This window comes from Orycteropus afer, unplaced genomic scaffold, assembly GCF_000298275.1.
Source record: "Orycteropus afer afer isolate SDZICR_OR568_19922 unplaced genomic scaffold, OryAfe1.0 scaffold00174, whole genome shotgun sequence".
In the NCBI taxonomy this organism is placed as follows: domain Eukaryota; kingdom Metazoa; phylum Chordata; class Mammalia; order Tubulidentata; family Orycteropodidae; genus Orycteropus; species Orycteropus afer.
In genome coordinates, this window is record NW_006921761.1 from 5154742 (window position 1) to 5165237 (window position 10496).

The 10496-nt window shown below is 61.7% G+C and overlaps 1 protein-coding gene across 1 annotated transcript; it reads left to right on the plus strand.

Moving 5' to 3' along the window:
* Positions 1-430: 430 nt before the first annotated feature.
* On the plus strand, positions 431-908 carry TMEM250 (transmembrane protein 250). Its single transcript, XM_007946937.2, is given in 2 exon segments — positions 431-466; positions 468-908. Coding segments are annotated over 2 exon segments (477 nt in total).
* The last annotated feature ends 9588 nt before the right edge of the window (positions 909-10496 follow it).

A 10496-nucleotide genomic window follows, 5' to 3' on the forward strand; every position in this document is an offset into this window, starting at 1 on the left:
GTGACCGATCCGGAGCCTGGCCCAGCGGTATGACCCTGGGTCCCCACCCGCTGCCTGCCCCCCAGCACTCGCACGTGGAGTTGTCGCGGTGAATCCTGGCTCCGCGGTCTGTCACCAGGCTATGTCCCCCAGAGCCCTCGCACCTGTCTTCCCCTCTCCCTCCGCCCTGGTCCTTTGTGGCTCCCTGGGAGGGACCATGTGAAGCTTCTGGTCTCCAGGAGGGGCAGCAGCCGAGCAGGGAGCCTGGGCCAAACCGGCCGAGGGGGTGGGGCCGCGCAGGGTCCATGCCGGGGCCCGCAGTTCATGGCCCCTGCTGCAGCTGGCCGGACAGGCCCGGGGTCCCGGGCTGACTGGCCCCTCTCTTGTCCTCTCCCTCGCAGGGCCGCGCCTCCCCAGAGCCTCAGCCGTGGGCTCACCGGCCTAGGCGTCCATGACGCCCACGCTGACTGCTGCCTGGCGCCGCGAGCTTGCGCCGCCGCCGGGCCCCAATGCCGGTCATCCCCATCCCGCGGCGGGTGCGCTCCTTCCACGGCCCGCACACCACCTGCCTGCACGCGGCCTGCGGGCCGGTCCGCGCCTCGCACCTGGTGCGCACCAAGTACAACAACTTCGACGTGTACCTGAAGACGCGCTGGCTGTACGGCTTCATCCGTTTCCTGCTCTACTTCAGCTGCAGCCTGTTCACGGCGGCGCTGTGGGGCGCCCTGGCCGCGCTCTTCTGCCTGCAGTACGTGGGCGTGCGCGCGCTGCTGCGCTTCCAGCTCAAGCTGTCGCTGCTGCTGCTGCTGCTGGGCCGCCGGCGCGTCGACTTCCGCCTGCTCAACCAGCTGCTCATCCACGGCATCCACGTCACCGTGCTGCTGGTCGGTGGCCTGGGCTGGTGCTTCATGGTCTTCGTGGACATGTGAGGCGCACGCGCGGCCCGGCCACCTGCCCCCCCTGGTGGGGCCGGGTCCCTGGAAGCCGTTCTGCAGAGCGCTCCGCCTGAGGTCTGCGGGCCCCTAGCGGAGGCTGGCGGCACCGCAGCTTCACCCGCCTTTCACGCGCCTGCTGCGTGGGACCGAAAAGAAGGGCTGAGACTCGATTCTGCGGAGGGGCGCTGTCCCCTGGTCTTTCTGCTTGCCCCTCCCGCCCGGCACCTGCGGTTCGCGGCCCAGCTTGTTCCTATCGGCCTGGGCTGGGGTCAGCCTCCTCCCACCCCCTCCCCAGAACCCAATCCAGTGACTGTATCCATCCTCAGTGGTGTGGGAGACCCTTAGTCCTCAGACGGGGTGCCACCTCCGCCTTCTCCTGCCACACAGCCTGCTCTGTACTGCCTGGCTCCGCACTCGCCACTGCACTGCCACCGAGCCCTGCATCGCCCCTCCCCCCAGCGCCTTTCATCCCGGCCCAGTTCGTGCTCAGGACCCCTCTCGTCTGTCCCAGCACAGCCCTTGCTGCCTCCGGAGAGATCACCGAGTCAGAGTCAGGCCAGGCTTCAGCGTCACGGGTTTGCTTACTCCAGTGGGACCGCAGGTGGCCTTGGCAGGTTCCTGTCTCAGACACAAATCTGATGGTGCCCTCTAAAAGCTGTGGCCCCTGGCACTTGTAGGGTCCATGGGGCCACTGCAGGCCTGTCACCCTGGTGGGCCGTGAGTCTAGTTCAGGGGGCTTTTGGGAAGGGGCTGTGCTTCCTCTCTGGGCGGGTGCTTTATAGGGCATGCCACACCTGGAGCGGCTGGCATCTGTCTCCTCGGGCCTCTGGTTGTGACCTCGGACAGAGCCAGGCAGACTTATCCAGGGGTGGCACTCAGGAACCAGGTGCGAGGGCAGTTGGGTCTTTGTGAGTGAAGCACTGCCTGCCCTTTGGTGCTACCTCGGGGGCTGAGAAGGCACTGAGGTATGGAAGCAACTGCTAGTGTAGGGGCGGGAGTGGGAAGGGACCTCTGAGTAGTATCACTGGGACGACAGGCAGGGACCCAGGATATAAGAGGAGCGGGCAGTGCTGCTCTTATACCTGGCAGGTGGGTATGCCTGCCTCCCTAGTAGAACGTTGGCCTGGGTGAGCCATCCGGCCCCTCAGGCACCACTGGAAGCAAAACCTCCCAAATCCCAGATCAGGCAGAGAAGCAAGAACCCCGTGGCCTGGCAGCCGTGCCCTCAGCTCTGTGCCTGCTTCTGCTCCAAGTCGCCTGTGCCATCACACTGGCTCCCCCAGGAGAAGGAGGGAGTGGGTGGCCTGGGAGCCACTGCTGGGAGCCTCTGGCACGAAATCCTGCCATTTCCTGCAGACAAGTCATTTGCACCCATTACCTGGGTCACTCGGATTCACAACGCCCTTTGTCAGGGGGTGTTGGGGAGGGCATGGGGGGCCCAGGTGGCAGGGAGGGTCTGCATGGAAGCACTTGGGCAACAGCCCTTTCATGCTGACAGACACCGCGTCTGAGCGCCTGTGAGGTGCTCTGAACCGAGCCACCTGCATTAAACCTCGTTTCCTAGCATGTGAGTGGCGTGATTGCTTACAGCCCATGGTTGTCGATTCTGTTGTGGAATCTGCACACGGAACGCACGCTTGTTGCACAGGTTGTGCACAGTCTGGTGACGCTGATGACTTTCCAGTTAAGCCACCATCCAGCCTGTCTTCTCTGGGCTGCTCCTCCTGAGTGACATGAACTCACCCCTAAGCTTCCTGACTCTTGTCAGTTTCATTCCATGCTGACTCCTTTAAGAACATAATCAACTCAAAACAGATGTCATCCTCACTTGCTGACTTGGGGACATCTTTAAGTGCATGTTAGCCGGATGGTCCTGGGCTAGTGTTGGAGTTGCAGAGGGTGTTTCTGGCCCCAAGGCCACGGTGAGAGCCTTTTCTGTCGTAGGACTGTCAGAATTACAGGCCCATCACCAAGTGAGTCCCTTGGAGAGGCCTGGCGGCTGCCTTCACCAGTAAAGCATAGGGACATTCACTGACCATTTGCTGTCTAGAGGTGGGCAGCGCCCAGGATGCACTGCTGAACGGAAACGAGCCCTCAGTTTTGAGAAAAATGCACACATGCAGAAAAAACACTAGCACAGAAAAACTAGCCTGAGTCGCAGGCCTCGCTTGAAAGCTCTTTGAATGGCAGCCGCCTTACTGCTGTGCTAGGTGTCTGTTGTTCAGTGGAAACTGACAAGTCTTCCTGCTGGTAGATTTCTTCAGACATGATGGTGGTGACAACGGTCCTTCTAAGCAGCCCACAGCCAGAAAGTGTCACACGAGAGGAAACGGTTCCATGGACATGGCTGTAGTTCCTGGAATTAGTGTGACACCAGAAGGGAATGACATGGGTCACTGGGGTGTAGCCTGTGATGGTGAGAATTGCAACGTTTTTTCAAAGCCCTCCCCCCCATGTGCTCACTCATGGCTGAGCCACCTCACACACGAGGCCCCGAGGGTCTCAGTTCTTAGTACTGGGATGGAGCTGGGTGCAGGGCAGGAGTCCACTGTGCAGGTGGCCTTGAACCCAACGCTGCCTGGGTCAAACAGCCCACAGTGGCCATCACGCGCGCGGACGTGGGACCCACGTGTAAGTACACACGCATGTTGCACGTGTGTGCACATGCAGGCACACCCACGTGCACTCATGTTTGGTTACAGTTATGACTGTCCCCGAGGTGGGCTGAGAGCCGGCGCCCCCCCCCCCCCGCGGTCGGCAGCTGAGAAGCGCCCCCTGCCCTGCCTGAGTGGTGGCTGCGGGCCAGAATGGACAGGAAGGGCGGCCTGTGGCCCAGGGGGGCCTTCGGAAGAGCACCTCCACCCCGGAAAGGCTGGGACGCCTAGCGCAGCCCCCGCCGAGCCGGATCCCGGCGGCGCGGCGGGCGCGCGCCCACACTCTGGCTCCCTGACCTTGAGCGCGTCCGGTCCCTCCCAGCATGTGATTGGAGGAGGGGACGGCAGCGCTCAGAGCTGATTCAGCGTTTTCCGGGAGCGAAACTCGCTGCAATCGGCAGAGGAGCCGGGGGTTGGCCTGCCCCTCGGTCCGCTCCGCAGGGTCCCCCGCCCCGAGGAGCCGCCTGCGCCCCCGTGCGCGCGCCGTGCGCTCGAGCTGGGCCCGCAGCGGCCGCTCGGCGCTGCAGGAGCGGCTTTCCAGAAATCCCCCGGCAGGCTGGCAGCCGCGGCCGCAGTTCCCAAAACCGCCCGCCCCGCGCTCCCTGGCAGCTGATTCAGCGCCGGCCCATCCCCCGCCAGCTGGCCGCGCGCCCAGCCTGCTGCAGCTGCGTCCCTGGGCTGCCCGAGGAAGCCGCCCTGCGCCTGGGGGGTGGGGGGCCGCCCTGCGCCGGAGGGCTGAGGGGTGGGGGGCCGCCCTGTGCCCGAGGGCTGGGGTTGGGGGGCGGCGTGCACCCACCCTGCTGGACCGGCCCAGCGTGTGGTATTTGCAGCCTCCCACAGAAGTGTGGCCAAGGCCTGCGTGGGGCGCTGCCTGAGCCCCCGGGAAGCGGCATGCCCTAATCCGAGAGTGAGCAAGTACACTGAACGCCCGGGTTCCCCGGAGTCCCAGGTCATGCAGGTTCCTCCCCTCAGCTGTCCCACTACAGCCACCTGCCATCCTCACTGTGGTGGGGGGTACCGGTAGGGGCTCTGGGGTGAGCTGTGGTGGCTGAGACAAGCCTGGGCAGATCAGGTGGCTGGGGGGGCATCACCCCAGCTTGGGTTGCTTCTAACAGTGTGGCATGCAGAAGGGTGTTGCATGGACCACTGGACAGGCCAGACACCATGGAGGGTCTCTGGAAGGTGGTGGGGGCCAGGGGTGGGGAGGATGGGGGGAGCTGGGGCAAATCCACCCACACACGTGGAGCTGTGAGCACCGGTTTTGGTTGTCTGTGGGGGACCTCGTGCCAACATCACAGTGAAGGTCACAGCAGGGCCATGAGCATGGGGCCAGTATGTGGGATGAGTGGAGCTATGGGAGAGCAGCAGGCAGAAGGAATGGAGGGGTATCAGGCAGGAGGTCTGGGCTGAGCCCACCTGCTCAGTCCACCGGCTCTGCGTCCCCTCCCTTTCCTCCGAGGACAGCGTCCACAGCTTTGCTGTCCACACACATTTGCCGTCCCTCATTGAATTAGGGTGGCGCTCTGTTCCTCCCAGGATAGTAACACCAAGTCCAGGCTAAAACGCACATGAACGTTTGTGTAGAAACCAGGCCACCATGATGTCACATGCAGGGGTGGATGAGGGGAGCAGGTGGCCCTTGACCTGTGCCCACTGTGCTGGGGTGCTACACCTCCCTCCAGACCGGCCTGGGCTGCTCTGGACTGGCTGCAGCCAGCCCCAGGCCCAGAGCTGGGGCCCAGGAAGCTGGGGGAGGGGAGGAGTGTCAGAGGAGAGAGGTTCAGGGATGAGGGGTTTGTTCCCACCCTGCTGGGGTCTGGGGGCTGAGGCATTGTTGTCAAGAAAAAGGGCAGCCAGGCGTGCCGGTGGCCGGTGGCACCACTGTTCCTGGGGTCCCACCAGCATGGCTGCCGCAGCACAAAGTGGCATTGGCCTTGGCACTGGTCACCACGCCTATGTCTTGAAGGCCACCTTCCTCTACCCCAGTGCTGGCCTTTCCTCCTCTGCCTGTGATGAGAGCTCCAGGCCGAGAGCGGGGTGTCCACCTTCTCCAGGTGCCACTGGTCCTCTCTCTCTGCACATGCCCAGCCCTGTCCTTGCCGGCTCCCAGACCCTCTCTGCACAGTGGGACAGGCCTGTACCACTTCGTCTGGCTTTCCAAGACAGGGTCCCTGCCCTCCTCCTCCTGCCCGGTGCAGCCGCTTTGATGATGTAACTGGGTTGAAATGTGAATACGTTATTTATAAGAACACCATGACATAATGGTAACATGAATTATTTGTATGTTTTTCCAGTTGTATGGTCCGTTTTGCTGGCTGCTCTGAAGTTTGCACCCGTCTGTGACAAACCCTAATCTTAACACCACCCCAGACCTGGAGAGGCCCCCCTCAGCATCCATCCAGCATCCATCCAGGTCCTCAAAGACAGCCAGAGGGCATGCTCAGAGGGCCGGCCTCGTGGACCCACCGGTGGCTGGGAGTGTGGAGGGGCACGTGTGCATGTATGCGCACCATGTGCTCGTGTTTGTGTGTGCATGCGTGTTTGTGTGAGCGCACCCATGCGCACTGTGTGTGTGTGTGTGCACATCCATGTTTTCCACTGCACTCAGTCCCATGTGCTGGCCTTGTCCACCCAGAAGCTGAGCCAGGGCAGGGTGAGTGTTGGCCCTGCCACCTGTGTGCCCAGTGCTCCACCCCCACAGTGCTCCCTGAGGGGCTCAGGGCTGGGATGGAGGGAGGCCGCTGGGTGCCCTCTGCAGCTCCCTCCGTGTTCCTGCCAGGAAGTCAGCGTTGGTTTAAAGTAACTGTGCTGAGAGGCAGGTGCGTGGGCTGTTGGCACATGCCTCTGAACACTAGTGCCAGTGAAGTGTGCTGCTCGGGATGGGCGAGGCAGGCAGGGGTGGAGCCCGGCCTGGGATGTGAGTGTGGCTGTGGCGTAGGCTCTTCATGGAGGGGAGAGGAGGCTGATTCCCTGACCCAGGCACGGCCCTACTGGGGAGTCTGCCGGGGGCAGGAAGAGGTGCTGCGTGTGGTTGTGGCCAGGGTGTGTGGGCGTGACCAGGGTGTGTGGGCGTGGTCTGGGTCGTGTGGGCATGGCCAGATGGCACCTGCAGCCCACATGCCCCAGGGGCCAGAGCCGGGTGGCTCCTCTCTTAGAGGACCAGCAGCAGGCCTTCAGGAACGCATGCCAGCCTGCAGGACGCCAGACTGCCACTGAGTGGTAAAGCACAACACCATGTATGCACACATCTGCGGTCATTGGATGGAGGGATGGACTGACAGGGGCGGAGGGGGGTGCTCTGTGCTCCTGGGGACCCCGCACATAGTAAGCCAGGGAGACTCACCTTCGGAGCGAAGGCCATTTCTCAGAGACAGATGTCTCCTTCGAGAGGTGTCCAGACGGCCACTTTGCTGTCTGGAATCTGGCCCCTGGAAGTGCTTACACTTGTCTTTGTTGGGTCTTGCTAGCTGCTGCCAAAGCCTTGCTTAAGTCTAGGAGGAGTGTGCCCAGCTCTCAGCTGGCCTCCAGTAAAGGGCACTGTCCACCCCAGCACGATCAGCTGAGACCCGGCCTCCTCCTGGCGGAAGAGCCCCAGTGGCTGGGCCTCCGCTTCTGGGGGTGGGGTAGGAGGGGGGAGCTGCTGATCCACTGCACACAGTGTCGAGGGAAACACAGGACAAAGAGGGAGATTAGCGCGTCCATTTAAACCGGGGGAGGCGTGTGGAGACCAAAATGCTGCGACTGCCCTAGTTCCTGAGTGGGGCCACGGCTTGGCCGCTGCGGAGCGGCACTCACTCACTCACCCAGCTTTCTTCCGCAGGAGGGGGTCTCCTCGCCACCCGGCCAGCGGAGCCCACGGGGTCCCAGAGCCCCAGAGGTGAAGGCAGCACCTGCGCCCGTCAGCTGGCCCAGACGCGGCCCAGCCCCTGCTCACTGTGCTGACCAAAACCCGAGCAAGGCCGTGGGCTGGCGGAGGCAGCGCGGCACCTTCCCCTGGCAGCCCTGGGGAGGTCGGGAGCTGGGGGGCCACACCAGAGCCCACTGGTCACAGCATTACACCTATGGGTCTCTGTGGCCTGGTTGCCCTGGAGGAAATTTGAGTGTCCTGAGGTGTGTGGCAGCGGTGAGGGGGTCCCCCACAAGTAAGTGGGATCCCAGCCAATCAGGTCTTCCAGGCCAGGGGAGGAGCCTGGGAGAGGGCAGGGGAGGGAGCTTTGGGAGGTGGGGCTCGGCCTGGCTTGACAGTCACCCGGCACAAGGGTCACCCCCCCTTGCCACTTTCCCACAACCCTGGCCCCATCCCACCTGTGGCTTAGCCCCAGCCGGGCAAGCCTGAGGGAGTTGGTGGCCTCACCCTGGTGGTACGTGGCCTGTGGGTGGGGGGCGAGGTTTTCTGGTTCTCTGTGTGCAGAAGGTTGTATGCAGGCCCAGTTCTGGCAAGGCTCCCCATCCCCTTCCCAGCTCAGCCCTGCCTCCCCACTGACAATGCCGCCCTAGTCCAAGGCCATGCAGAGCCTCACCCCACCCCCTGACCCCGGGGAGTGGACCCTGGAAACCCCTCCCGAGGTAGGTGGGCCAGTGCCTGCTCTTACGAGCCCTTCATCTCTGCGTGCACAGAGGCATCTGGAAAACCCCTCCCTATGAGAACAGACAGTCATTCCGTACATTGTATCCTTGGTTGGAAACAGTGCTACGCAGGTGTGCACACCTGCACAGGTGCTCCTACACCCCCATGCTGGCAGGTGAGCTCCTTCCCCTCGGAGGGCCCTTGGCTTGCTTGGGCCACAGCAGGCGGGAGGCAGGAGCCGAGAGCTGGCACTGGTGAGGGCAACCCCAGGCACAAAGACACTGACGGGAATGGACTGCGTTGCTCATGGAAGGAGAAAGGCAGCAACTCAGGTTTTTGTTACATGTTAACTTTTACCTCTAGAGAGATGGATGAAGGTGATAGCTAAAGATTACATTAAAATAAAACCCACTGCCATCCATGGACCGGATTCCAACTCATAGTGACCTGCTGTGGGTTTCCGAGGCGGTACATTTTTATGGAAGTAAATTGCCCAGTCTTCCTTCCGAGGAGTGGCTGGTGGGATTGAACCACCAGTCTTTCGGTTAGCAGTCAAATGCCTGAGGCATTACACCACCAGAGCTCCTTAAGATCACATTAAAAAATGAAGGTAAAAATCCCTCCCTGGGGAGAGGGTAGAGGGACAGTGAAACACAAAATGTTGTAACTTATTGCAACTGTGCAGGCTTAGGCTGTGTGTGTTTTACATAAACCTGTGAGGGGAGCTCTGGTACTGTAGTGCCTAAGGCACTTGACTGCTAACCAGAAGGCCGGCGGTTCAAACCCACCAGCCACTCCTCGGAAGGAAGACTTGGCAATCTATTTCCATAGAGATACTGCCTCGGAAACCCAAGAAGAGGTCCCTATGAGTCAGATCTGACTCGACTGCAGTGTGTTTGGTCTAAATCTATGACAATGGCCCCTTCTCGGTTCAACAGTCAATAAAAGCTGCAAGGCACTCCCAGCGGACAGACAGACTCTGAGTGGATACCTCAGGCTCCCTTAGCGCTAAAGGAAGAACCAAAACCAAAAAACCAAACTCACTGCCATTGAGTCGATTCCAACTCATAGCGACCCTTCCTTGGGTTTCCAATGCGGTAAATTTTTACGGAAAATAGATTGCCTGGTCTTCCTTCTGAGGAGTGGTTGGTGAGTTTGAACCGTCAACCTTCTGGTTAGCAGTCAAATGCCTTAGGCACTACACAACCAGTAAAGATTTACTGCCGAAACCCAGTGGGGGTCACTGTGAGTCAGGATTGACTCATGGCAGCGGGTAAAAGAATAAAGCCTTCTCTCCCCCACCCTCCATGGTCCTGATTGGTGATGGCCACTCTGCGTACCCACCTGCTCAGGTAACACCTGGCTGCTTTGGATGGCCTCTACTCTCAGCATCATGCCCTCCGTGGCCTGTGTGACAAACCCCTGCCTGCCTGGAGTCACTCAGATGCAGGGGTGTGGGGGACCCCAGGTGCCCAGGCCTGGACAGTTCCCCTCACTAAGACTTGAAGGGTGAAGGGGCCCCCACTTGGGCTCCAACTGCACCCGCTGGGGGAGGGGAGTGTGTCCAGGTCACTGTTCAAGGGGTGGACTCCTGACCTTGCATCGAAGCGAGGGTCTCGAAGCCCGGGGCCTGGCAGTGCCTCCCTGGCAGGTGGGCTCTGCGTTTTTCCAGGAGGCGGGGCTGGAAGCCTGGGCCGAACCGTCAGTGGGATGGGGGCGCAGGCACAGGTCTCCCAGGATGAGTGCGAACTGCGAAGGAGCCTGACACTGCACTGAGCCTGACACCTGACACACTCCACAGCCATCCAAGTGGGGCTGGATGCCCAGAACATAAGATGAGACTGGGGACTGGCCCTTGGGTTTGGGCAGTGGTGGCCCTCAGATGCCTTGGTCCCCCACTGTGGCAGCTTTGAGGACTACCCCTGCGCCCTGACCCTGGCCAGGCCTGGCTCAGACTCTACCACGAAACCTCGTGGCACTTCCTGTTGGTCACGTGTATCTGGAGGCCCAGTCCGAAACCCAGACATGCTCAGTACCCCATTGAGACCCACAGCCCAGCAGGGGTGCCCTGACACCCCCCCCGCACTGCAGCCCCACCACCAGCGGCACCAGACTGCACTGCCCTCAACCCTCACTAGTCTCCCCATTCCCAGCCTCTGGCCCCTGAGGATTCCTCTCCGAACACCTTGGGGTGAGAACCTCACCCCCGCTGGGAGGAACACCACCGCCTCACCCTGGGCTGGCTGGCTGGCCCGGTCAGCTCTCCTCTTTGCTGTACCTTGGCAGGCACAGGCTGGGCCGCGGCCTTCACTTCCCCTGGGCCTGGAGTACTGTCCCTGTCTGCCTACCTCCCAGACCACT